The following is a 25280-nucleotide window of genomic DNA, read 5'->3' as shown; positions in this document are numbered from 1 at the left end:
GTGAGTATAATGGATATTTCCTGGGTGATGTACAGGCTGAACATATATTTTAGTGTTCTTATCAGAAGGCAGACAGCCTGCTTGAGAAAGTTCTCTTGCTTCCTTTCTTCTCTCTTCTTTCCTACTTCCTGTCCTCTCTTGGAACAACATTTAAATAGAATTAAAAGCTTTGCACAAGAATGCTTGAAATGCTTGTGAGTTTGACTGTGTGAGAACCCATTTTATACTTCTGGCAGGTTTTCAGGGAAGCTTAGCCTTGTGTTTCTTGAAGCTATGACATGCTCTGGACCAACAGTGCAGATCTAAACTTGCACCATCTCCTGGGAACCTGGGTCATTGAGCTAGAAGGGGACACATTGGGATTCTCTTGTGCTCTCTGTGTAGCACAGAGTGTGCTACAGGGCCCACATCCCACCCTCCTGCATTTAAAAAATACAGTGACCAAATTGGGAGGGGGATTTGAAGAAGGCATGATGCAGTATAGGTAAGATAAAACAAAAAGTAGTTACAGGAGGAAACATGTTTAAGCAGAAACACTAAATTATGAAGTTTAATTATGATAATAATAATTCACTTCCACTCATTTAAATCAGATGCATAAAAAAATAAACACATGATCAGGTAATTCAGTTTTCAGCTACCTCTTACCATTGAATATCTTTCTCAGAGCCATCAGCTGTGTGTGATTTTTTTGTTTGTTTTGTTTTTTCAGTGTTGATATGCAAGTATCTGATAAATTTGGATTTAATTTCTAGTTATTTTTTGCAATTTAGTGTCTTTATGCCCTGGGTAAGCATTGCTTTTATTTAATAAAAATGTTGCTAGGTGGTTGAAAAATTTGAATAAATTAATTAAAATAAAAAGGCACGCATTTAATTTGTTTCATTTTCTTTTTGTTCCTTAGATCTGAATATGTGAAAATAAATGCATATCTATATATTTGAGTGCATGTATGTATATGCATACAGATTACGTATGTATTATGCATGTGTGTATGCTACAGCTTTTATGACCAATAATTTCTGTGGTGCTTACTGTTCAGGTGAAATTCTGAAACAAAACCAGATTTATTTGTTAGCATTGGAATTAAAATAACTGTCTCCTTTCAATTAATGGATGGGTCTTCATTTTCAGATAATAAGGGATAGGTTTGAATGCTTTGTGGTTCAAGGCATCTGATTAGACTGATCAAGCTGCTGCTCTTACAAAATAAGAATATTCTAATATGATTGTGGGCAAATCTGCTGTTCTGCTTGACCACATTATCCATGGCTTATCTTTTTCATCAGCTTCTGCCGTGCATTTTCACCATGATAAATGAGGTAATGGGCTACCTAAGGGTAATGCTGAGGAAGATTAATGGCCAAATAAATAAATAGAGGATTGAGGATTTTTTGCTTTTCACATAAAAAGTTATGTCATCTACTTCTTTGACCCTTCTTTCAGTCTGAACCCTTTGGTGGTTGCTTTGCTCGCTCCCTGCTTGCTGGCCTGGAAAAAATACCCTTTAGAGCTTTATGAATTTACATATGTATTTTTTTTCTTGCGCTCATCTTTAATCTTTTGTGCAGTTTTGGGCCCCACAATATAAGAACGATGCAAACCTATTGGAGGGCAGCAAGGATGGCAAAGGGCCTAGAGGGGGAGGCTATATGAAGAGCAGCTGGGGTCACTTGGTCTGTTCAGCCTGCAGGAGACTGAGGGGAGACCTCACTGCAATCTGCAACTGCCTGGTGAGGGGAGGAGCAGGGGCAGGCACTCATCTCTTACCTGTGGTGACGAGTGACAGGACCTGAGGGAACAGCATGAGATTGCATCAGGAGAGATTTGGGTTGGATATTACGAAGAAGTTTTTCCACCGAAGGGTGGCTTGGTACTGGTCCTGGAGAAGTGGTTGTGGCTCCAATCTTGCCAGAGTTCCGGAAGCATTTGGACAATGCTCTTATGCACACACTGTGGTTTTTGGGGCTGTCCTGTTTTGGACTTAAAGATCCTTGTGAGTCTGTTCCAACTTAGGATATTCTATGATATGTGGATTTTAACCAAGGTTGTGTTTGAAAGGATGTTCTCTTTTAGAGCCTTGACTGTTTTGCAATAGGAAGAACCAAAAGTTATTTCTAAATCATGGGAATAATATGAAAAAATACAATTCCGAATTGAAAGACAGAAATAGGACAATTGGAGAGAACTGTTTGGAGAAGTAAAGAAGTTGGAAGTGAAGTTAGGAACTAAGAACCTCAAGTCAAAATACAAGTACTTTCATTAATTGTTTTACAAAAAAGAAATTGCATTTTAGCCTGGTTTCATAATGACACTAAGCTTCCATGAGCATTTGGGCTCTTTCTTCCTCAGCAGCTATTGACCTCTGATGATCAGTCCAACAAGGCTTTCAGAAGACGTTTTGTGACTATCAGCAGGCAAAGGAGTGAATCCCAAACGTTTCCCAGCTTTCCATTTGTCAGCAGCTGAACAGACATCAAGCTTTGTGTATTGGTTGGCCTGTGGGGGAAGAGTGTAGTTGAAAATTATTCAGTGCATGGGTTTCTCTAACACTGTAACATTGCACTTGCCAGCTCTTGGCTTAGAGTGTTTTTAGTAGAAGACTTCAAAGGAACAGAGGTGGTGAAAAATAGCAGAGAAATCACTGGAAATCCATGGTTTCTTGGATTTTATTGCTCAAAGAACTGACTTCTGATGTAGAGAAGAATTCTGAACTCACAATAGAAGTGTGTAATCCTATTTTCTTTATATTTCCTTATTTGTTTGTTTATCCATGGGTGTACTTTTTGTTGCAGTGGTGTGATGAAAGATTCGACTTCCAAGCTGCATTTTTACAGTGCTTGGCAAAACATGTGCCAAATATTTACTCAGCTGAAATGGACCCCTTGGTGGAGAAACAAGAAGAAATGGTCCAGGCAGCAATATTATACCCCCTGGAATGTTATTTGTTTGGGGAGGACCCAGATATGTTCCTGGAGAAACTACAGCAGAGTGGAACCTCCCAGCTGTGTGGAAAGGTGTTCAAAGGAGGGGAGACAACGTACTCCTGCAGGTGAGGATGAGGGTGTGTTGTTATCAGTGTTCCCATCTGAGGTAATGCAGCAAAGTGCTTTAATAAAATCAGTTGTGCTGCTAACTAGACATTGCTTGTGTCATGGGACTTCTTTGCTTAACTAATGTTGGCATTTGTTTCCCATTTCAATCCACTTTAGAGTGAGGAAAATTGTGTATGAAAAGAGGCTTTAGTGGAGAAATGGGGAGGGAAATGGAAAAGTTACTAAAAGTACTGAAAGCTGTTTGTTAAAAGTGTTGGATGATAGTGTATGAATATGGAGTCTGTGCCTGAATTGAGGGATACAGTACTCACTCACCCTTTCAAAGTCTGAAAAAGAATCCAGCATTTCTGAGCATCATCAGTCCTTTGCTTTGGGAATAGCTGGATGAGCAATGGTAATTTTTCACCTTTTTTTCTCATCCTGCAGTATATTAAAGGTGGCAGCTCATTGAATTGATAGAATTAATTTTATTAATTCCTGTTAATACAAATACATTAATGAGTATCATGAATAAAATATATTATTATTAAAAAGCTAGCAGTTTTTGTGGTGAATGTAAAGATTGCAACAATTCTGGCAATTGATGAGCATTAATATGATGTTATTGCCATAGTTTATTCTAATTTTCAGTTTATTTTAAAGGCTTAGAAGATTTAATTAGAAATAGTAAGAGAATATTATTAAGGATGAAAAGCACGATCAGTAAAAAATCCATTCCTTAGAATTTAGGAAGTGTCAAAATAAAAGCTCTCTATATATTTTATTTATGAATTTCCCTGTAAAGTTTTAATCAATCACATACTCTTCAGCCTTTTCTAGAAATCAGCTAGTGTTGTGCATGAAAGGAGAACGATCTTTGAAGAAGTCCTGCTGTGTGTACTAGAAAGCGTATAGGGAGTGGGACAGCTGCATGAAGGAAAAAGCAGGACAAGGCAGTTTAGTGCTGTTAGAACAAGAATAATTCTCTTCCTACCTCTCCAGAGTTCATGTATGGTAGCAGGCAAAAAGACAAAGCTAAATGTCTGAGTTGGTCTCTTTCTTATTTTTTTGAGTTGCAGTCTTGCAAAAATGTGGTAGTATTTCTACAAGGTACTGTATTGTACTTCTGCAACTGAAGCTAGGTATCTGTTTGCTTTAAGCTTCTAAAATACTAAAAATAAAAGATACTCTGCAGTTTCAAAATCTGAATGTCTTGAATTTCAGATCTAGCGGGCACGCCTATCTTCTGTTTACTTTGATTAATCTTTCAGTAGAGTTATGGTAATAAATTAATGTTACAGAAGTATTAAATTATTGTAACGATTATTATAATCTGAAGGTTTGGAAGGAAGCTATTTCTGTAATCAGAATTACCTTGATATTTTAGTTGTAAATGAGGCTTGAACTAAATGTTGAACAATGGTTTAGAGTAAAAAATTTGATACTTTGTCATTTAGCACCTGTCATCCACATTTTGCATAGAATAAAGATGCATTTAAAGAAAAAAATGTCCATGTTTTAAGGAACAAGGCAATGTATAAAACTATGTATGTGAAACAGAGGATAAAATGGAATTAGATTGCCCATGAGTGTAATTCCCTATTTTCAGGTTATTGAAATGCATGAGTGAAACTTTACATTTCAAAGTATGCATTCCTAGCTTATTTAGTAAGGAATTCATTTCAGACTTCAACTTCTGTTTTAAAAGTTAGAAACATAAACTTATAGAGGTGTAGCAAAAGTTTAATGAGCAAACTGACTACTGACTGATGTTGGAAACAATAATAAAGGTTAATTCAGAGTCCTCACTGGTTTTCCTAGCTGCTTATTCTTAGCAAAACCAGAAAAAGTTTTGCTAAGCAAGTTTTGAAAGTTGAAATTGAGCAAGTTTTTGACTGAACTTGATGCAAGAGATTTCAGCACATGGTTCAAACTTAACAAGACTGGTTATTCCGTGTCACAGAAGGATGATGAAAATCAATGTTTTTATAATTTGAATCTGTTGTTAATCTCAATTTTTTTCTTTTCTTTTTTTTTTTTTTTTTTTGAGCAACATATTCTTTTGTGCATGAAAATTTCAGGTGTTTGTTTTAGAAAGTTTTCCACTTATCATTTCTGTTGCAGAGACTGTGCAGTTGATCCAACTTGTGTGCTCTGTATTGACTGCTTCCAGAATAGCATTCACAAGAACCACCGGTACAAGGTAGGAAAATCTTCATTTAAGAAGTGATACTTGTAGCTTTAGAGGCTATAATGAACTGCATATAAACCATTAGTAATTTTACTATTGCAAAATTAAATTCTGGAATTTATGAATTAATCTCTCTCTCTTGTGTTTTTAGCTATGTAAAACTTCTAAGAACGGCAGCTTCTTAATTGAAGAAACAAAGGAGTGTTTATTAATGCATACAGCATAATTCTCTTTGGCAATTTCATGGAAGTGTAGGTCAGAGCAAAGAGCTGTGACTGAAAATGGCAGTTGTGTCCTAAGTCCTAGTCAGTTTTGTTGGGATACAAGTAAGGTGAAAACCCAGGGAAAGCAGACAGTAATGATTACAGAGCGCTTTGGAGCCACAGCTGGGCTGAGAAGCTGTTTTCATTTTTGTGTTTTTCAGTAAATTCTTCAGGCAGAACATCAGCTATGGAAGTAGGTAGTTAGATGGGAGCAGATTTGTAGCATTTTCATCTAAAGAATAGAGAATGTGCCCTTTATAGATTCATAGAATAATTTATGTTGGCAGGGGAGGTCACCTAGTCCAGCCTCCTGCTCAAAGCATGTCTAATTAGATCAGCTTATTTTAAAATGTTTCAGGTAAATAACAGATTTTTTAATGTCTTTTTATTGGGTTGGAGGTTTTTTAGAGTTATTACAAGATTGGGGATTTAGAGGAAGCTAAGGGTAATTGGTTTTGCCTGAGTTTTGTCTGAACTTTTTGCCAAAATGGAGGCTCAGAATTTGTACTCTTCTGAAAGTGCAATGCAAAGTTAAAGTTATAAAAATGTGTTTAGATGCTGATTGTGTCATCTTTTCTTTGGTTAGAACTACTACTAACTGTCTGTTTAATGTGCACATTGTTTTTTTATATTATTTTCGAACTTGGTGAAGTAATTTTAAAGAATGCATAGCTTTGCTATTATTTTGTGAATAAACCCAGAAATATTTTGCCATTTATAAATAAGAACACTCAACAGCAAAGGCTTTTTCGCTTACTTTCAAGTTAAATTTAGTTTGGACTTGCATAGCTTTCTGTAGCAGCAATTTATTTATTTCTTTATTTTCTGCTCAAAAAGTTTATCTTTTACCCCCCTTCTCCTTTGCGAGGGGTAAAAGATAAACTTTTAACAGATAAAAAGTTTCCTTTTATCTAAAAAAAGTTATGGTAAGACTCTTCTGTTTTTAAGTAGATATTTATATTTGTGGTTGATTTAAATAATTCACAATGCTATTTTCCTCTTGCTTTTTATGGCCATATTTCATGACTGAAATACATGGGTTTTCCAGATGCATAGCTCCACTGGAGGTGGATTTTGTGACTGTGGGGATACAGAGGCATGGAAGGCTGGACCACTGTGTAGTAAACATGAGCCTGGAGCATCAAGTTCTCCAAAAGAAGTAAGAACATGGCTTAAAGTGAAATAAAAAAATTTATAAATGTTACTTTGTTATTTTTAAAAGTGCTTATTTCTGTATATGTCTTGTATAACTCATGTAACAAGTTCAGTCAAGTTGAATCAGGATTTCCTTGGTCAAGGTGTTTGGGTTCAAACATGTATATTAGACATCCTTTGAACTTTTTGCTTTTTGTTTGCAGGCAGTTTCATCTACCTGTCTTGTGTGCTTGAGTCTTTCATTTGGAATTGAAATTGCAGTCTCTTGTTCTTTTCCTTGCAAAGTATATTAGTTCTTATTTACAAATAATCAGTTTCCCAGCAGTTAGCAAATGTTTAGAAGTTTGATTTTATTTTTTCTGTTTTCTACATTACTGCATTAGTGAAAAATTGAATTTGTCAGTTACTTCTGGTGTGTGATCTGTCACTATGACTAAAAAGAATGTTCTGTGCCTTGAAACTAACCTTTTATGCTAGGATGTCTCATGGTTATTGTACCTGGTAAAAGAGCATATTAACAAAAATATGCCATCTTACAAGGAATTCTAAAGACAATGTACAAAAATCAGCTGCTTGAGGTAAAATTTGGGGTTTTTTTCAGAATCCTTCATTCTGAGATAATTTAGGATGAAAAAAACCTCAGCATTTGTCATTGTAAGCAGACCCCAAATCCCTGATGGTTTTGTAGCAGACATAGTTATTGATGTTCCAGTCCAAAAGTTGAATGGAAAAGGAATAAAAAAAACTGGCCTTACAGAAAAATGAGACAAAGTTTTCGTTCACATTTTTGTCCTTCTTTTTGAAGAAAGTTAATGGATTTCAGAGATAAAAATGGTTGAAGCTGCAATAAGGAGTGATTTGTTTACCAGGGGAGCTTGTTGCTTGGTCTGCAGTGGAAACTTTTAATATCTATGGGAATGCAGAAAGCTTTTAACAGCTTTTTTGAATGCAAATTTAAAAAAAAAACCAAACAAAATTTTAAAAATTAAAAAAAAATTAAAGAAGTATTTTTAGAAAAGAAACTAACACATTTGATGAGGCCTTTCATATTCTAGGCCTGGATAAAACATGGATGCATAGAGACAGGTATATGAAACTGTTGGAGCACTACTGAGAGCCCTTGCAATGAAATAACTTTGTAAAGAAGAAATTAGGTGAGGTTAATTTGCTTGAAAATTATGAAAAGGATTATTTCCTGATTGTAGTACACATATGTATATATAATTTACAGTATATATGTATATATTATAGTATAATTTCCTACAATATTAATAAGGTACTATATCAAACCCCATTTAATTTTTTTTAGATTCTTTTCCATATTAATATTATCTCATGTTTTACAGAATTCTGAATGTCAGTTGAATGAAGAAATTATGGAGCATTCTAGAAGAGTGTTTCCCTCTGTGATAAAATACATTGTAGATATGCTTATCTGGGAGGAAGAGAAGGAACTGCCTGTGGAGCTCACCATTAGGTAGGGAGTATTTCCAACTTTCTTTTCAATTCATTAGCAACTTGAATTATAATGTTGCCTGAAATAATATCATACTCATGCAGACATTAGTGCTGAAATCCCTGTAAACAGCATTGTGGCATATATGACCTAGAGTTATGAAGAGAAAAGCTTTTAATACTTCATGGGAAAAGTAGTGTGAGACTGTCCTCCCTCAGTCACTGAAGGGAATTGCTCCTGAGCCAGCCTGATCTACAGTGAAATGGCAGGTCTTCATGCAGGGGAGGAAATGTCAGGAGTGGAGAGACTCACCAGGTGCCATTGGCTGTCTTGGGAGACACTGGTGGGGTGCTAAGGGGCAGGGGAGCAGAACTGAGCTGGCAGATTTTCAAGGATACTTTCCACAGTGGTTGAGAGAAAGATGTGGACAAACCTATTAGCAAGGTCTGTTGCAGTAGGACAATGGCTAATGGTTTGAAACTCAAGGAGGGTAGATTTAGGATAAATACAGGAAGAAAGTTTTTGCAATGAGGGCGGTGAAACACTGGAACTGGTTGCCCAGAGGGTTGGTGGATGCACCATCCCTGAAAACATTCAAGGTCATGTCGGATGGGACTCTGAGCAACCTGATCTAGTTGAAAATGTCCCTGCTCATTGCAGGGGGGCTGGACTAGATGAATTTTAAAGGGCCTCTCCAACTCAACCATTTTGTGATTCTGTGAAAATGGAAAAAGGCTGTGTATCACATTAAAAAACAAATGGGTTCATAAAACAGCAGAGAAAGGAAATTATAATAGAATATCAAAGAACTTCAAAACTTCTCTTTTGTACTTGATACATAATTTCTATGGCTTTTTCTGGCACAGATGGTGGGGGATGTAATTAGCATGAAGAATATGCTTGATTTATTTGAATAACTTTTTAAATTGTATTTGGCATTTATCTCAAGCTATCAATTAAGCTGTATTTGAAAGGATACTATTTACAATTTTACTTTCATTTGTATGATATGTTACCTTTTTCCCAGCAGAGAGAAGGTAGACAGCTACTACTGTGTCCTTTTCAATGATGAACACCATTCTTATGATCATGTCATCTACAGCCTGCAAAGGGCACTTGGCTGTGAACTTGGTGAAGCCCAGTTGCATACAACTGCTATAGATAAAGAGGTTAGTGCATTTGGGATATCAGAGAGTCACCTTCTAGTCATTAAGAGTTACTACTATAGTCACTTGGTTACAGAATCTTTGTTTCTGGTTGCTGGAGCTTGAGGAAAGAAAGACGCATGGCTGAGCAACTCTTAGGCAGCACTTGTTCCCCAGGTGTGGAAAACTTGTTTAGGAAGCACGTATCTCTGGTTATATTCTGCTATTTCATGTACTTTGTGCCAGGAGGAAAGTTGATATGGTTTGTGTTCAAAGTATTGTGCAGAAATCTCTTTCATCTTTTTAATGTGTACATGAATTTTCCTTAAGATACCCACAACTTGGTCGTTGTGTTGTTGATTTTAGTGTTTTTCTTACAGACAATGATGTTAATTTTTATTTGCTTCTTGGTGTTTAATAGCGCTGTGAGTGGTGTTGGGCCCTGTTTTTCCTATTATGTATTAAAAGCATAGCAAGGATCGGACTTGTGATGCTTTAGGTTTGCTTTGTATTGGTCTCATGCTCAGTATTTTCTTAAACAGGGTCGTAGAGCTGTTAAGGCAGGACATTATGCCTCTTGTCAGGAAGCAAAAGAAGAAATTAAGGTAACTTCCTAAAGTAATTTTCACAAAAAAACACCCCATACCAGCCTAATTAGTATTGACACTGAGCACTTTTTGTCTGCCATACAGTCTTTAGCTTAGTACGTCCATGGTTTTATAATTTGCCTGTGAACTTTTTTGAATTGAATTTACAGTACCACATTTGAGATAGATATCTTCAGAAATAGATCATCAAACTGTTTTCTTTGTTTTGCTTGGGAGAGATGGTGGGGAGTGAAAATAAATAATTAAATAATGTTATTTTATTTTATATGCACTAATATTTACCTGACTCCTAGAGGCATTCTGAAAATGTTTCTCAACGGCCTCTTCACGTGGAGGTTCTGCATGCTGATGTTATGGCACACCAGAAGTTTGCCTTGCGCCTTGGTTCTTGGCTGAACAAACTCATGAGCTATTCAAGTAAGCATTGCTGGGTTTTGTTAAAATAATGCCATACCAGTATTTGAATAAATTAAGCAGTGTTATATATGATATTCCCTTAATTAAAATACTTTGATGTTGTTTCTAATTAGAAAATTATTAGTGCAGTAGCAAGGGTGATGATATCTGTTAGCAAGGTTATGAATAGCAGTACTTTTCTTTCTTGTTGAAATAAATGTGTTTGTTTCCCTGATGGAACACTATCTCAAAATTTTATTATTTTCACTTTTAGCATCACATGCACTCAGTGTGTGACTCTTTTACTTAAAAGCTTCCCTCCTCAGTGCTGGTGCAAACCCACAGAGCATCTCTGTCAGTGGAAACATACATCCTCTGCTTACATCAATTTCTGCTTCAGATTTGATAGCTGTGATTCATTAGGAAGTGCCAATAAAAAAAATATTAAAATCTTAATTAATTTTTTTTCCAGTACTGGAAAGTCTATTTGAAGCTTTTAAACATTGTGCTGGTGTTTGATGATGCTTATAGTTTTAAAGATTCCTGAATCAATGTACTTTTGATTTACTATTTTTTTTCATACCTGTGTCTTGCCACACTAAAGCCATTATAAAATTTCTCCACACAATACAAATATGAATAGATTAAACTCTAATAACTTCTTACCCTCCTCCTTGATAGGTTAATCTGGTGGTCTGCTTTAGCCCCTTTGTAAACTTCAATGAAGTGAATGTCTTCTAAGATTTTTTGAACGCTTGCTTGAAATACACAGATCAGAACTGTACTTTTTTTGTAATTCTTTACAGTGTTTTACAAGTTTTAGTGTTCTGTTCTTTTCAAGTTTGTATTTATTTTGCTAACAGTATTTTCTTGCTGTTCTGAGTTCTTCAGACAGTTCTTCCAGTTGGTGCAAGTTTTTTGAGTGTGGATTATTTCAAAGTTTCTAGTGAAAGTTTGATTTTTACTGAGGTCAGTTAACGGATACTTTTATGTTTTAGAAGAGTCTCTAAGTACAAAGATTGAAGTCAAACGTTCCTGTCCTTCTGGATTATATACACAGAGGCTTTATGAGCCTGATGTTCCATACTCAGCTGGAACCTTTGCATGGTCAGGTGGTTCCTGTTCTTCTCATGGTTTTGTTTCAAGTGGTAGAACATGGATCAAGAAACATTTAATAATGTTTATTTCCAAGTTGTCAGGAATTTGATTCATGACTCTTCACTTTTCCTTTTCAAATTAGTAACATAAGGCCTCATTTTGGAACATTAAAAACCCGAGGTTGACAGCGATAAGTTGATCTCCAAAACTGCTTCAAGTACTGTATCTACTGATAGGTGCAAGAAAATACTAAAGAATTTCTGAAATTCTACAAAAGACTGACTTTCAAGGCCTGAGGCAGTGGCCAGCAGAAACTTGCCTAGTCCTGAGCATTTCTATGCTGACATAGTAAAGGCTTCTTGTGGATCTGCTTTGCAAAGCTGTCTCAGTTATTTTCAGTTTAAAATACTCTTCTGCACCACAGGATTTATTAAATTAGGTAGGCAAGAATAATAGGAAAAAATTAGTGAGGCAAAGCGTATATGGAAGTATATTCATTGAGAAAAAATGTTAAAAGTAATTCTTACTTAAGTGCCTTCTTTTTTTCTTCTTTTAAGTAATAGATTTATGTAATTGTAAATTTCTTGTGTCATATAATTTTATTATTGAAACATTCTTGTACAAATGAGTAGTTTCATCCCTACAGGTGACTTTCGCCGGATCTTTTGTCAAATATGTCTCAAGGAAGAAGCTGGATCTGAAAAGCCCTGCTTTATAAGCAAGTTGATGCTATGGGATGCAAGGCTTCATAAAGGTTTGTTTATCCATGTTGCTAAAAACGAAAGATTTGTCAAATTAATTTTTCACGTGTGTAACATATAGATAAATGTGAGTGCTATGCATGTAGAATTACAGTTCTTTTTTTTTATTACAGTTTTTATACAGCTTCAATTTTTACAGCTGAGCTAACTTATATTTGGGATATGTATTTGCCACCTCAATTTGTCCTGCTTTATGTATCTTGAAAAATCTTTTTACAAAATGCAACCTGACCCTGAGTGACTTGATTACTTGATGTTTTAAATACATACCAATAAATGTCAAAACCCAAAAGTAATTAATAACTGTGTTCGTATGCTTCATAACCATGTCAAGACTTCCAATGATTTTTTTTAATCATAGTTTAGTAATTGGTTCCTGTTTTTCCACAAAATGTGCATCTTAGTACAACAATGTGACGTGCATTGTATTGGCTCTTCGCAGGGGCGAGGAAGGTTCTTCATGAACTTATCTTCAGTAGTTTTTTCATGGAAATGGAATACAAAAAACTTTTTGCTGTTGAATTTGTGAAGGTAAATGGTTTGATTTTTATGCTATGAATTTGTACTAACTTTATGAAATTTCCCCCCTAACTGAAAATTGTTTCAGTATAAATAGGGAATTTTAAACGAGCAGAACCTCAATAACTGTCTCAGCCTTTATTGGAGTGCAGTTAATTAATTCCCATATCACTGGTTTGTTCCTTAGGATATGCTTGTTTGATTGCCATATTGTTATTATTCTGTGTATATTTTGAAATGCCAGATGAACTGCAACTGAAATTGGCCTTTCTTTTTGAAAATTCGATACAATAATTAAGACATATACAAAACATAAAACAAAGTATGTTTTGTTTTAGGGTGATACTTTTTAATTCTGATAAAGATGATTGATACTTTTTGATTTTCTCTGGACTGAAACAAAGCAAACAAAGACTTGCCTTACCCATTGCACATGTCTTTTACACACGGTTGTTGAACTATCCATGCAGTTCATTGCAAGAAATAATTCTGTTTGCAGTCTGACAAATCAGTTACATTTGTGCTTATCTTCAGTATTAAGGCAGTGGGGGCCATACTGACTTGCTTTGGTGTATTGAGGATATTGTGCTGTTTTTCTTGGATGTGATTCTATTAGGTGGGAGAGACACACTGAGATGTAATTCTTGTGAATAAAAAAGTAAACATTTTTGCTAGCATTTGTTTAACGTCCTCAATACTCTCTTTTTCTAGTATTACAAGGCATTGCAAAAGGAATACATCAGTGATGATCATGACAGAGTTCTGTCTGTGACAGCGCTCTCAGTTCAGATGTTCACTGTACCTACTCTGGTATGTACAGCTTGGCTCTGCTCGAGGTGTAAAATAAGTTGGAGAATTGCTAGTAGTACCACCTTTGCAGATTGTTGTGTTTGGTAGGGAGACTTTAGCATTGCTGGGTTGAATATGAATGATTTTGAGATTTGTGAAAGCCAATATGAAAGCAGGAGCTTGAGTTGATGTGAAAATTCGTTACAGAACATAGAGTGAATGCAAATAAGTATAAGTTCCTGGCACATTGTACTCTGCATTAACTTTGTGTATTTATTTACTGCTCACATTTACCTGTCTATGTGACTTTCAAAAGAGGGCAAGGGGGTAAAAAATAGTTAAGTGTCTTCTTGTGGGGGTGAAATATGGGGAGGAAATATATCTATAACTTTTAAAAGTTATATGTTTCTTAGCTGAAGCACTAATGCAAAAATTCTTTTCTACATGATCTTTCTAGGAAAAAAATGGCATATCCATCATATAGATGCTCTCAGAATTGAACAAACATACGTAGTTGGTGAACAAACTTTGTAGTTGATAGCAGTTGTGTTCCTGTGCAATAAATACTGTGGGAGTTTTTTTTATTTTGTGCTCTTTGCAAATGCTTCAAAGAATTTTTAATGAGGAAGAGAGGGATTCAAAGGAAAAATACTTTGATGATAACATTAACAAAAACAGGAAGAAAAACATTTCACTTTGTTCTTGCAGGCCCGACATCTAATTGAAGAGCGAAATGTAATCACCGTCATAACAGAGACACTCCTAGAAGTGCTTCCAGAGTACCTAGACAAAAATGACAAGTTCAACTTCCAAGGCTACAGTCAGGACAAACTGAACCGGGTATATTCAGTAATATTTGACCTCAGGTAAGTGTAAGGCTGAGAAGCTAGAGCAGTTCAAAAATACTGGTAGCATGGTGAGGTGTTTCAGTGCAGAGTCGGATGATTAAACTGCTTTAAAACCAAAGCCAAACCCCTCAAAAAACATACATGATATCTTAACGTTTTCTTTTCAATGGAAATTTAAAATTTTAAAATACTGAAATTACATTCTGTAAAAACATTTTTGATTTTCAATTATCAAATTGCATATAATATTTACATTAATAAATAAAATGTATCTACTCTAAGACAGTATGGGAAATTTATCTCTCATTTGCTGCTATTCTAGGAAAACTGTATAATCCTTATCTGCATAGGGTTTTCTATTTTACTGGTACCAAATTGCTCTAATAAAGTGAGTAATGTTTATTACTCCGTTTATTACACCCCAAACACCTTGGAATTAAAAAAAAACCTGTTAATTTCTAGTGATGGAGTCACACCAAGGTATTAGTAGTTCTAGTATTTGGGAAAATTTTCTGAGTACTTTAAGATGAAGAAGTGATGAAATTTGATTATGTAATTGATGGTATTAAAACAATTTAATTTCAACAACTCTTGACGTACAAGCATAAGAGAAGTCTGAGCGAAGTATGAAAATTTTTTCTTTTTCTTTTTTTGGGACAGGTATATCTTAGTCAGCAAACCTACAGTATGGACAGACCATCTGAGGGAGCGTTTTTTAGAAGGATTTGTTTCTTTCCTAAGGATTCTAACTTGCATGCAGGTACAATATATTTAAATAATTTCTTTCTGATATCCTGTTGTAAAGTGATTACAGCTCCTCTTTTTCCCATAGTATTATAATGGATGTAAACATGCAATTACACTGTTGAATTCTTCAGTCCCTGTTTTGGGTGGGTGAAGAAGACATGTTTATACAAGTAATACTCATCAGATTTAGTTACATATGTTTTATCTTTTGACTGTGGAATTTTCTGTTGTATTAAGCCTGTGATCACTGATTTAGACAAAGTATTTTGTGGGATTTCTATTTCAGGGAATGGAGGAGATAAAAAGACAGATTGGTCAGCACATTGAGGTAGACCCTGACTGGGAAGCAGCTATTGCCATACAGATGCAGCTCAAGAACATTCTTTTGATGTTCCAGGAGTGGTGTGCCTGTGATGTAAGTATATACATTTTCTGTGATTCTTGCCTGTATACCTTTTTGGAATCTTCCTGACAGCTTTTGAAATAGCAGCTTTTAGAAAAGCTCACAATTGTTCAGTATAGTTTTCCACAAAAAAATTGGTCTGAAAGAATTAATCTGGGTGTGACAAAGAGAGAAAGGAAGAACTGTAGGATTTTTTTTTATTCTGCATGTATTTTTAATTCTAGGAAGAGCTGCTCCTCAGGTCTTACAGAGAATGCCATAAAGCTGTGATGAGATGCAGCACAAACAGCCGCTCTCGGGAGAAGACAGTGTTTCACTTATGTGGCCATACCCTGGAGAGCAGACCTTACAGAGTGTCTGCAGATCCTGTCAGCATACATTTGCCACTGTCTAGGACTCTTGCTGGTAAGTGATCTGTTTTGATTGCTGTTTAAACCGTGCTTGTTATCCATCTGTTTCTTTACTCCAGAAAACATTTGGGTTAAGTGCTTCACAGATGAGTTGGTCTCTGACTTAGTGACATTCTCATGATCAGGAAGACATGTTCCCCATATGTGCCACTAATGGAAAGTTTTTTCTCAAAAAACATTACCATGGAGATTGGAGGATGTCTTTTTAAATGGAAAACAGAGAAGTCAGTCACGAAGGAAAAAAATTTCTTGTTAATGAGATCCTTAGTTTTCTCTGAAGTGTTTCTTGTTCTGTTTCTATCTCCTTTATTTAAATGAATGTCCATTATTATTTATCTTGAATTTAGTTTCCAACCATATATATCTTAGGATGGTTAAAATGTTCCTCCTTGCACAACGCCAGGACAGGCTTCCAGTCAGAGCACAATCACTGCTTTCTATAGAATACAAATGAAATCATATGCTATTATTAAGCTGTAGATTCTTTATCACGTCATTGGATACCAGGATACCATCTGTTAATCCTTGTAATCTTGAAATTAATTTACTACTGATATATGATTCAAATATGAAATAAAAATTTTATTTATTGTATATTATATAGCATCTCAATTTGGATGGTGTTCACTCATTCATTTAGTATAAATTTATTAATGAAATAATGGTTTGTAAGCCTAGTAAGAACTATTGTGATTAAAAAAAGGAAAGTATGAAGTCTTTCCTAAACAAACTTAGACTTTTTTTTCTATAATTCTCTGAATTGTAAATGATTTAGCTGACATTAAGAAGGGGTTGGAGAACCTTCACTGATTTTGGTTTATTTTCTGATTTTTCTTCCTTGGTTTTGTAGGTCTTCATGTACGATTAAGCAAGACTGGAGCCATCTCAAGATTGCATGAGTTTGTTTCTCCTGTAAGATACTTCTTTTTTTTCTCCAAATGCTTTTATGATTTATACTCTGGAAAGAAAAAAGCCTCAATCTATATGCTCTAACCTTCATGACACACATACGAGTTATTTTTCAGCTGTCAATACATCTCTGTTCTTTAGGACTTACACTTTTAAAACCACTGGCAGATTTATTCTGAGGGGGTTTTTTTGTTTATTTTTCCTTTTTTAAATTCTAGGAAGAATTTCAAGTGGAGCTGCTAGTAGAATATCCTTTGCGGTGTCTTGTCCTGGTTGCACAGGTTGCTGCAGAGATGTGGAGGAGGAATGGGCTCTCCCTGATAAGCCAGGTACTCCCTGGAGTGTTCAGTGCTGAGCTGATCCCCTAGGTGTTTGCAAGGGTTGTTCAGTAATGCTGCCAGGGGTTCATCCAGTGCAGAGAGAGGTCATGGGGTCACTCCTACAGTAAATAGAAAGTTTCTGGGTGGAAATTTAGGTCACATGGTTTTATTTCTATCTTCAGCAATAGCTTACCTCCTTGTCTTAGAGGAGTATTTTCATCTCTGCTATGACTCTTTCTTCTACTCTGTCAAATAGTATAATGTTGCTGATGTCTACTTGTAAGCTACTTTCAGATCCCATAATCACTGCCAAAGTACTTGTTGAACTCTTGCTTATAGCATAAAAAGTTAGAAGTTCCTCATGGTGTATGGACATTATTAGTGAAACTATTAGTCTCACACTAAACATTTGACAACCCTATAGCTAAACATACAAACATTTTCTAATACTTGTGACTTCTGTTGCAAGAGTAAAGGTAGAGTCTGCCCTTGCATTTACCTCCTTTGGCTTCACTTTGGGGTGGTTTTGGTTTTGTTGTCTGGTTTTATTGGTTGTTTGGTTTTGGGTGGGGGATTTTTTGTTTGTTTGGGAGTTTTTTGTCTGTTTTTATTCCCTTTGATGGCAGAAGTTCTCAGCTAACCTTGCACAAGACCCTTTGATGAAATCAAAGTAAATCTTGGTAAACCCCTGTAGAATTATCTTTTTGAGAACTGGGGTAGGAGAAGGAGGATGTTTTGACTTAACTCCAGTGGCTGCTTCTGAATTATGTCCTCTTGGAAGGGGGTGTGAAGTATGGCATAGACTTTTTCTGGATAAGTGAAAAAACATTTTTCACTTCCATTTAAGTACATATTTATTTTGAAAGAAATGTGGACTTTCTTTTACTCAATAAAGATGTGGTACAGTTTGAAAGGTCTCAGAGATTAACTGATGTACATTACTTTATATCTCTCTCTTGTTTTTGCATTTCTTAGGTATTCTATTATCAAGATGTTAAATGCAGAGAAGAGATGTATGATAAAGACATCATCATGCTCCAGGTACAATGTTCTGAATCACTGCATACTTGTCATTTTAAAAAGTTCAGTTTAGTTTTCATTGATTTTGAAATAGCAAGTGATGTTCATATTAATTTGGGTTTTTTGATAGATAGGTGCATCTCTTATGGATCCAAACCAGTTTCTCCTGCTGATACTGCAGAGATATGAGCTTGCTGATGCTTTCAAAAAGATCAAACCCACCAAAGATCAGGTAAGTAGCAAATTTTTCTGCTGTTTAATTTGTCAGCTTTGAGTATATGAAACATCAGTAAGAAAAACTAGCTACTGTTGAAAACTGCATTTTTAAGGCCACACTACCAGTCAGTAAACACCGGAGCTTGTGGTTAGGTAAATATTTTGGAATTTGTAGAGGCTTCCTCAAAATTAGCAAGCAAGTTTTGCCCCTTTTGGACCTTTATTTTGGGTCTATAGAGACTTGTCTCCACAGGGAATCTACCACAAACCATGTAAATGACTTTGCTATAGCATTTCTATTCTCTTAAGCCATGTTATGTGCTTTTATTTTGGTTGGAAGTTTCTGGGGTTGTTATGCTTCTTCTTGTGGCTTGAACTTTGATATAACCCTTCATTTGGGATACGTTTTTTAGCTGTTTCTTTTCTTGCGTGTGAATCTTGCACTTTAGTTGCTGTATAATATCTCCTCTGCCAGAGCAGACACTTTTTCCAGCTTGTTAGAATGGAAATTTCTTCCTAAAGTACAATGTTTTATCAGTATAGTAGATATGAAGGCTGAGCTCAGCGTCATTTAGTGGATGGATTTTCTTGCACTTCTGTTTTTGTTTTTTTAACCTGATTTCTCTCATTCTTGCAGGATTTGATTAAGCAATATAATGTTTTAATAGAAGAGATGCTACAGATTCTCATCTATATTGTGGGTAAGTTTCATTTCTCTGTGTTGTTGTAGTAATGGAGGATTGCTTTGACAGAGCAGGCTTGATGATTTTGTTAGACATAGTATAGAGAGGATACTGAGGAATATCTCTTTTAAATAGATGATTCAGTATCACAACTGTTTGTGAGATGGAAACAATAGGAGTTGGACAGTGAAAAAAGCTGTTAGGTAGCTTCATAATTGATGTTAAAGTAGAATATGAAGAGAGTCCATCTTGACCCATGTTGTTAGGAATCTAGGCTGAGAATCATTTTTACTCAAACACTTGGGACAGGCTTCTGACAAATGCAAGCTTATACAATGAAACATCCCAGCAATACCATTATGGTGAAAAATTCAATTTCACTTCATACCTGTCATATTTGCCATTCCTCTCCTTTTGGTTCATTCTGACAGGGGAAAGATATGTGCCTGGAATCAGTAATGTGACAAAAGAGGATGTAATAATGAGAGAAATCATCCATCTGTTGTGCATTGAACCAATGGCTCACAGTGCAATTACCAAGTCCTTGCCTGAAAACGTGAGTCCTGATTTATTTACTTTTTTTCCTTGATTTACTTTTTCTTGTTTTATGTCTTTCTTCTTTAGCTTTCATATCCTTATATGGAAGCATTTCTAATATAAAGCTTAAATGTTGGTTTGAGAATTACAAAATGGCATGCCAAAGAGGTTTACACACCTTACTGATGTAAAGGTAAATGTCATAGATTCAAGTATGGCCTGATCTGGAAAGACTTGTATGGGAATTACACTTTTTGTTTAAGAGGTGAATTTTTTCTAGAATATTCAACTGTAGTTCTCCTAGGTTCAAAAATAAACGTGAAATTTTCTGGTTTGGCCCTGTAGGGTGATGGAGCTGGATTCCATTCTGGCCTGCATACCACTGATAAATTTAAGCTGTAATTTTGATGACTTAAACCTGTGCAGATCCATTTGAAGTCAAGTATTGTTCATGTCTATTTGAAAACAAAGACTTCTTGACATCCCATTACAATTGTGGAAGATTGAAGCAAAGGCAAGGGATGTGGATTAGATTTTATAGTCTGGAAGTGTTCAGGGCCCGCAATCAATGCAAAAACCCTAAATTTTTGTTGTAAATGAAATAGCCTTAAATATTATCATAGTATCCACAGGCACTGTTTAAAATATCTAAACCTCTTTTATTCCCTTTGTTAAGGTTGGGTGAGCATTGACCTGTTTCTAGAGATCAGCTCTGTTATTAATGAAGTTCTACATTATTAAGTGAAAGTATGATGTCTCTTTGATACTTCCTTGGAAAATGCCAGTTATTAATATCTGCTTTCTGATTAACAGCGGGCAAAAGATAATAGTTCATGAATTAGGGAATTATCTAAATTTGTCTATTTTTGTTACACATAGCATAATACTGAAGATACTTGAATCATTATATGTTTATCCCAAACTAAATTTTTTACCAGGAGAACAATGAAACTGGCTTGGAGAATGTAATTGATAAAGTGGCTACATTCAAGTAAGTTCTTAATGTTGTTTTATAAATAGCTTGAAAGTGAAATAAAATTTCTTAAATACGTTTGGGTTAAACAATATGAACAACTGTCTCTGTTCAGCTTATATTTTGCTATCTTGAAGTAAATATATTTGCAAATATGCTTAGGAAAGAACAGTGTGTGAATATCCTACACTGCTGCTTTTTCTTTCCCTTTGCCACCCTCTTTCTTCAAATTTGGGTTGAGGAGTCTTGGGAGTTCAGTAATCTCAAGTCCAAGTGGGAGAATCTTTGAAAGTTCATTTTTTTTCCTAAGATAGAAATTTAAGAGGTCATTGTACCTTTGACAATCACTATCTAGTAACTGTTATGTTACTTAGGTGCTAATTTTCTGCAACTTACCCTTTTTTCTGGAAAATAATTTAATATATAAATATATATGTTTGTGTGTATGCAAGTATAGAGAAATAGATTGTAGTTGAACAAAACCAGTGCAAATGTCTGCTACTTTTGTGAGAAAAATGTCTTATTTTAGTATACCTTATTTTAAATTTCATGTGGTTTGCTTGTTCATGTTCAGTTAAGAGCAACTGTAAGTGTACCTGGGAATCTTACTTGGGAAATTATATGAACAGTTAAAAAAATCTCACTGGCTGGAAAGCAGCAAGTATTACTTGTTTTATACTTTGGTTAAAGAAAGGATTGAATTTTATGCAGCAATATCCAATGTCTGAAATTCTAAGCCACACAGTTAAAAAGAATTTTTAGAGGCTATTCGGTGTGCTTTAGATGGTATAGACTAGAAATATTTTGCTGCTGAATTGTTTACTCCTGTAAATCCTGTATTGAAAATTTAAGGGTCCTAACTGTGCTCACGCTCTGCTTTTAATAAATTAGTGAGTAGCCATTATAATTCCTGCTTCTTTAGAAAACAAATTGTGTTTGCCTTTAAAGATGTGCTGAATGTATATTAATAATCTGTATATTATGAAATATTTCTCTGTAAGGAAACCGGGTGTCTCTGGTCATGGAGTTTATGAACTGAAAGATGAATGTTTGAAGGAATTCAATATGTTCTTTTATCACTACACTAAGACCCAGCACAGCAAGGTAAGCAGTGTAAGATTCACTCTAAAAGGTTAAAAAAATAGTACATACTTACCAGTATTTAAAGAATTTTGCTGAATTAATGCAATCTAAAGAAATTGGTTCAGTAAAGAGTGTCTGCAGCTACCTTTGAAACTAAATGTTCCACGAAATTAAAGTTTTCAATACAAATCTAGATGGTGTGGTTTGCATTTGTGTTTCCTTTTTGGCACCTTGTGTATTTACTCTGTTATCACATTTTGATCTCAGCATAGAGAGTTAAGAATTACCTTTGTACTGGGAACCCCCAAATTTTGTTTTTATATCTCTTAGTGAGGAAGCAAATATGTCCAATTATTTATCTTTACTACAAATTTAAATTCAAAACATAATGTTAAACATGTTTCAGACAAAATTCTAGTTCACAACCAGGAATTTACTGGTATCTCTATGTATCTCATCATATTTCTAGTGTAGGGTTTCTTATAATTTCATTAATCTCATGATTATGTACTTCTATAGAGGTGCTGATACAGCAACACTCCTTTTTCTGTAGGCTGAACATACACAAAAGAAAAGAAGAAAACAAGAAAACAGAGATGAAGGTAAAATTCTAAAATTAATGATTCAACAAATGTGCTAATTGGTAGTATATGTAGTTGTATGTATATATTGAGCTTTGGGAGATGTCTTGTGACTTCACAGTGGATAGGTGAGTTCATATTAAATTTGTTGTGATTTGTAGTAATTGTCATTAATTAGCACCTGGCATTTCTTTTGTTTTTTTCTTCATCATGGACAGGAATTCTGGAATTTTAGTTTACGTTTAGGGAAATAAACATGGCACTGTACCTATTGAAAAACCCATGAACTCAGAAATTTTATGGTGGAGTAACTAAGAGGCAAAAGTTGTGGTGTTTTTTGTGAGCAGTTTCTTTAGACAATATTAAGACATAATAGTGGCATGTAGAGAAGGTTGCCACAGGAAATAATGCTCATATCCATTCTGTAATATGAGAATGAGACTTAACTTTTAGAAAGAATTTTTTATAAGCTCTGAATACATAAAACAATGAACCCCTGTGTTTCTATTGTAACACAAATATTGTTTCCCTTTTGCGTTTACATTTACCCATTTAAGTCACAAGCATTTAATTGAGTTGATTTGAGAAAGACATCATAAGCTGAACAAATAAATACAGTGAACAATTTAATAAACTCAACTTTGCTCCTTCCCCTTTCAATCTGGCAGCTTAAAATGTTATCAGGGGAATTATTTCGTGGAAATTAAAAAAATGGGGTTATTTAGAATAAATTGTCAGAGACTCATGTAATTGAACAGTACAGTTCCAAAATACCAAGGTATCTGTTTACCCTGATTTGTGTTCTCCTGAGGCTGCATTTATTGTTGCAGGTACTTCCTGTGTATTCTTTTTTGTGGCTATGTTGTCTTTGTCAGTAACTTCATTCAGCCAAAATTGTCTAAAGAATGGTGGTTTCAGAAACACTTCATTCACAGAAGTCCTCTGAAAAAAGGCAATCTGAAAATAGGCATCCAGGTACCTGAAGAAGACTGGAGTCAGTGGCTCCTGGTAGGGAGAGGCTGTGGCATTAAATGAGGTGCTGTCAGTAGATGCCAAGATTCCACATCAGAGTTCCAGTATTAAGTCAGCAAATGTACATAACCAGAAATGACTGGAATGCCAGTAGCAGAAAAAATTTAGAGCTCCATGCATGTGATATTGTGGTGTGGGACTCTACAGTCTGGAAACTTCACTCCTCAGTTTTGTTTAATTACTTGAAAACCTTTTATCTGATGCAAAGCACAAACTGTACATTTAATAGTGAGACATAAATCAGGCAGTTCAGAGTGTTAAAAATTTGTGTTTACAGATGTAACTAATACTTGTGATTGATTAACTTAGCTTGTACATGTTTTTTATGTAAATACTTACTAAAAGTACTCTAGTTTTGCCAAAGATGAAAGTTGACTTACGCACACAATCGTGTTTGAGCATGGTTTTACTCATTTAAAGGTCCAGTTTTTCTTTCACTGAAATTAATATGTTTGTGCTCTCTACTTCTGGGTGGGATGTCAGTTCATTGATATGTTTGCACACCTGTTTTCTAGCATTGCCACCACCTCCTCCTCCAGACTTCAGTCCTGCATTCAGCAACGTGGTGAGGATTCTGAACTGTGATGTCATGATGCACATCCTGCGCACCCTCCTGCAGAGGGCAGTGGAGCTGGAAACTCACTTGTGGACTGAGGCAATGGTCCAAATGGTAGGGTTAGCCTTGATCATCTTCCCATGGTCCCTCCTGTGCTGACTGCTTATGAGAAGACCAAAATATGTAAAGATTACTTGGAATGATTTTGTCCCCAAACCTGTTTTTATAAATCTTACTGGCAAAGAAAATATTTTTATTATTAATTATCTATCTCTCCTGTAAAATAGAAACATGATGCATAACAGTATTAAAGTTTTCTATTTTACTTTCCTCCCTGTGTGACCTCATTGCTGAAGCTGTTTCAATATGTAATCCTCCCTGCCTCATATTTTTACTGCAAGTTAATGAGTAACTGTTTGATAATTGGAATTCCTTCATTTTTTGAGCTGCAGTCTCCAAATACATGAGGCCTCTTTGGGGCCTCAGTCATGAAATAATAGAATTTTTGTAAGTATTTAAACATTTAATTTTACTGCAGTGGCTTAAGTCTTTTAAAACATTGTTGAGATGTTCTTTGGAGGCAATTTTTTGTTTGTTTATTTTAGCAGGGTTGTTTTTTTAACATTTATAGAATTAGGACCTGAAATTATAGACAGTCTGAATTAATCAGTTTTGTAAGAATGTATAGATTGTTTAATTGCCTTGCCAATCCTGCTAATCTTTGGATTATGGAATTAGCCAAGTACAGATTTTGTATCAGCAGACGGACAAGATTTCACATATTACTAATATAAAAGCATGTGCAAGCTGATGAATTTTAGTGCAACTAATATGTAGTAAATTTGCATTGTGCTTTCTTTTATTTCACTTTCCATGTATGATCTCTGTATTTTCATGTGTTTTATCATTGTGTAATACAGAACCATATTAAGCATCCTAATCTTTTATGCCAGTTTTCCATATCTTAAACATTGAATGAGACTTACTATTTTTCTTTTTTTCAGGTTCTTCATCTTCTTTCTTTAGGGTTACTAGAAGAGAAGCAGCAGTTACAGAAGTCTCCTGAAGAAGAAGTAACCTTTGATTTTTATCACAAAGCAACACGTATGTTTCATTTTCTTTAAACCACAGAGTAAATTAGACTAACTTGATCTTTTAAGGACTCAAACTAGAAGAAATTATTCAGTGATTTAGTCAGAAAGGTTTTATTTTATGCTATATAATTAAAACTTGGTAATTTAACTTTTTTAATAATTATGAAACCAGGTTTGGACTAGCTTCCTCTGTTCCCAGTTGTCAGGTGGATTGAAGAGGATATGTGCTTCTCTTCCTGGGAAAGAAATGAAAAGTAGTTCTAGTGTTACATAATTGAAAGTGGTTTTTCCTTCACAAGAACTGCATTGAAATGGAAACTAAGAACTCTTTGAAAAATGGCAGTGGATTTAAGTGAACTGTGTCCATCTTTGGTTCTCTCGAGCTGTACAATTAGTGATTTGCTTGGAAGTTAGTCTTTTACTATGGTAATGAAAATAGAAACAGAACGTAG

General features: G+C 35.1%; 1 protein-coding gene across 3 annotated transcripts in view; it reads left to right on the top strand.

The window, feature by feature from the left end:
* The window catches only part of UBR1 (ubiquitin protein ligase E3 component n-recognin 1), a 59042-nt gene that overhangs the window by 7568 nt on the left and 26194 nt on the right, over positions 1 to 25280 (top strand). For 2 of the 3 annotated variants that reach the window (XM_059473672.1, XM_059473671.1), the window contains exons 2-26: positions 2796 to 3052; positions 5160 to 5238; positions 6538 to 6648; positions 7991 to 8121; positions 9128 to 9269; positions 9788 to 9850; positions 10147 to 10270; positions 11994 to 12101; positions 12551 to 12639; positions 13339 to 13437; positions 14125 to 14282; positions 14925 to 15024; positions 15298 to 15426; positions 15639 to 15819; positions 16675 to 16736; positions 16952 to 17062; positions 18029 to 18094; positions 18204 to 18305; positions 18927 to 18990; positions 19404 to 19528; positions 20448 to 20500; positions 21484 to 21586; positions 22119 to 22167; positions 23694 to 23848; positions 24739 to 24838. In XM_059473672.1, coding sequence (XP_059329655.1) covers positions 2796 to 3052; positions 5160 to 5238; positions 6538 to 6648; positions 7991 to 8121; positions 9128 to 9269; positions 9788 to 9850; positions 10147 to 10270; positions 11994 to 12101; positions 12551 to 12639; positions 13339 to 13437; positions 14125 to 14282; positions 14925 to 15024; positions 15298 to 15426; positions 15639 to 15819; positions 16675 to 16736; positions 16952 to 17062; positions 18029 to 18094; positions 18204 to 18305; positions 18927 to 18990; positions 19404 to 19528; positions 20448 to 20500; positions 21484 to 21586; positions 22119 to 22167; positions 23694 to 23848; positions 24739 to 24838 — 2761 coding nt within the window. The remainder of the gene's footprint in view (positions 1 to 2795; positions 3053 to 5159; positions 5239 to 6537; positions 6649 to 7990; positions 8122 to 9127; positions 9270 to 9787; positions 9851 to 10146; positions 10271 to 11993; positions 12102 to 12550; positions 12640 to 13338; positions 13438 to 14124; positions 14283 to 14924; positions 15025 to 15297; positions 15427 to 15638; positions 15820 to 16674; positions 16737 to 16951; positions 17063 to 18028; positions 18095 to 18203; positions 18306 to 18926; positions 18991 to 19403; positions 19529 to 20447; positions 20501 to 21483; positions 21587 to 22118; positions 22168 to 23693; positions 23849 to 24738; positions 24839 to 25280) is intronic. The other variant, XM_059473673.1, reaches the window with a different exon arrangement.

The sequence above is a fragment of the Ammospiza nelsoni genome, chromosome 6 (genome assembly GCF_027579445.1).
Source record: "Ammospiza nelsoni isolate bAmmNel1 chromosome 6, bAmmNel1.pri, whole genome shotgun sequence".
Taxonomy (NCBI): domain Eukaryota; kingdom Metazoa; phylum Chordata; class Aves; order Passeriformes; family Passerellidae; genus Ammospiza; species Ammospiza nelsoni.
Note: the sequence above shows the minus strand (reverse complement) of the source record. Positions and strands in the feature narration are given on the sequence as shown.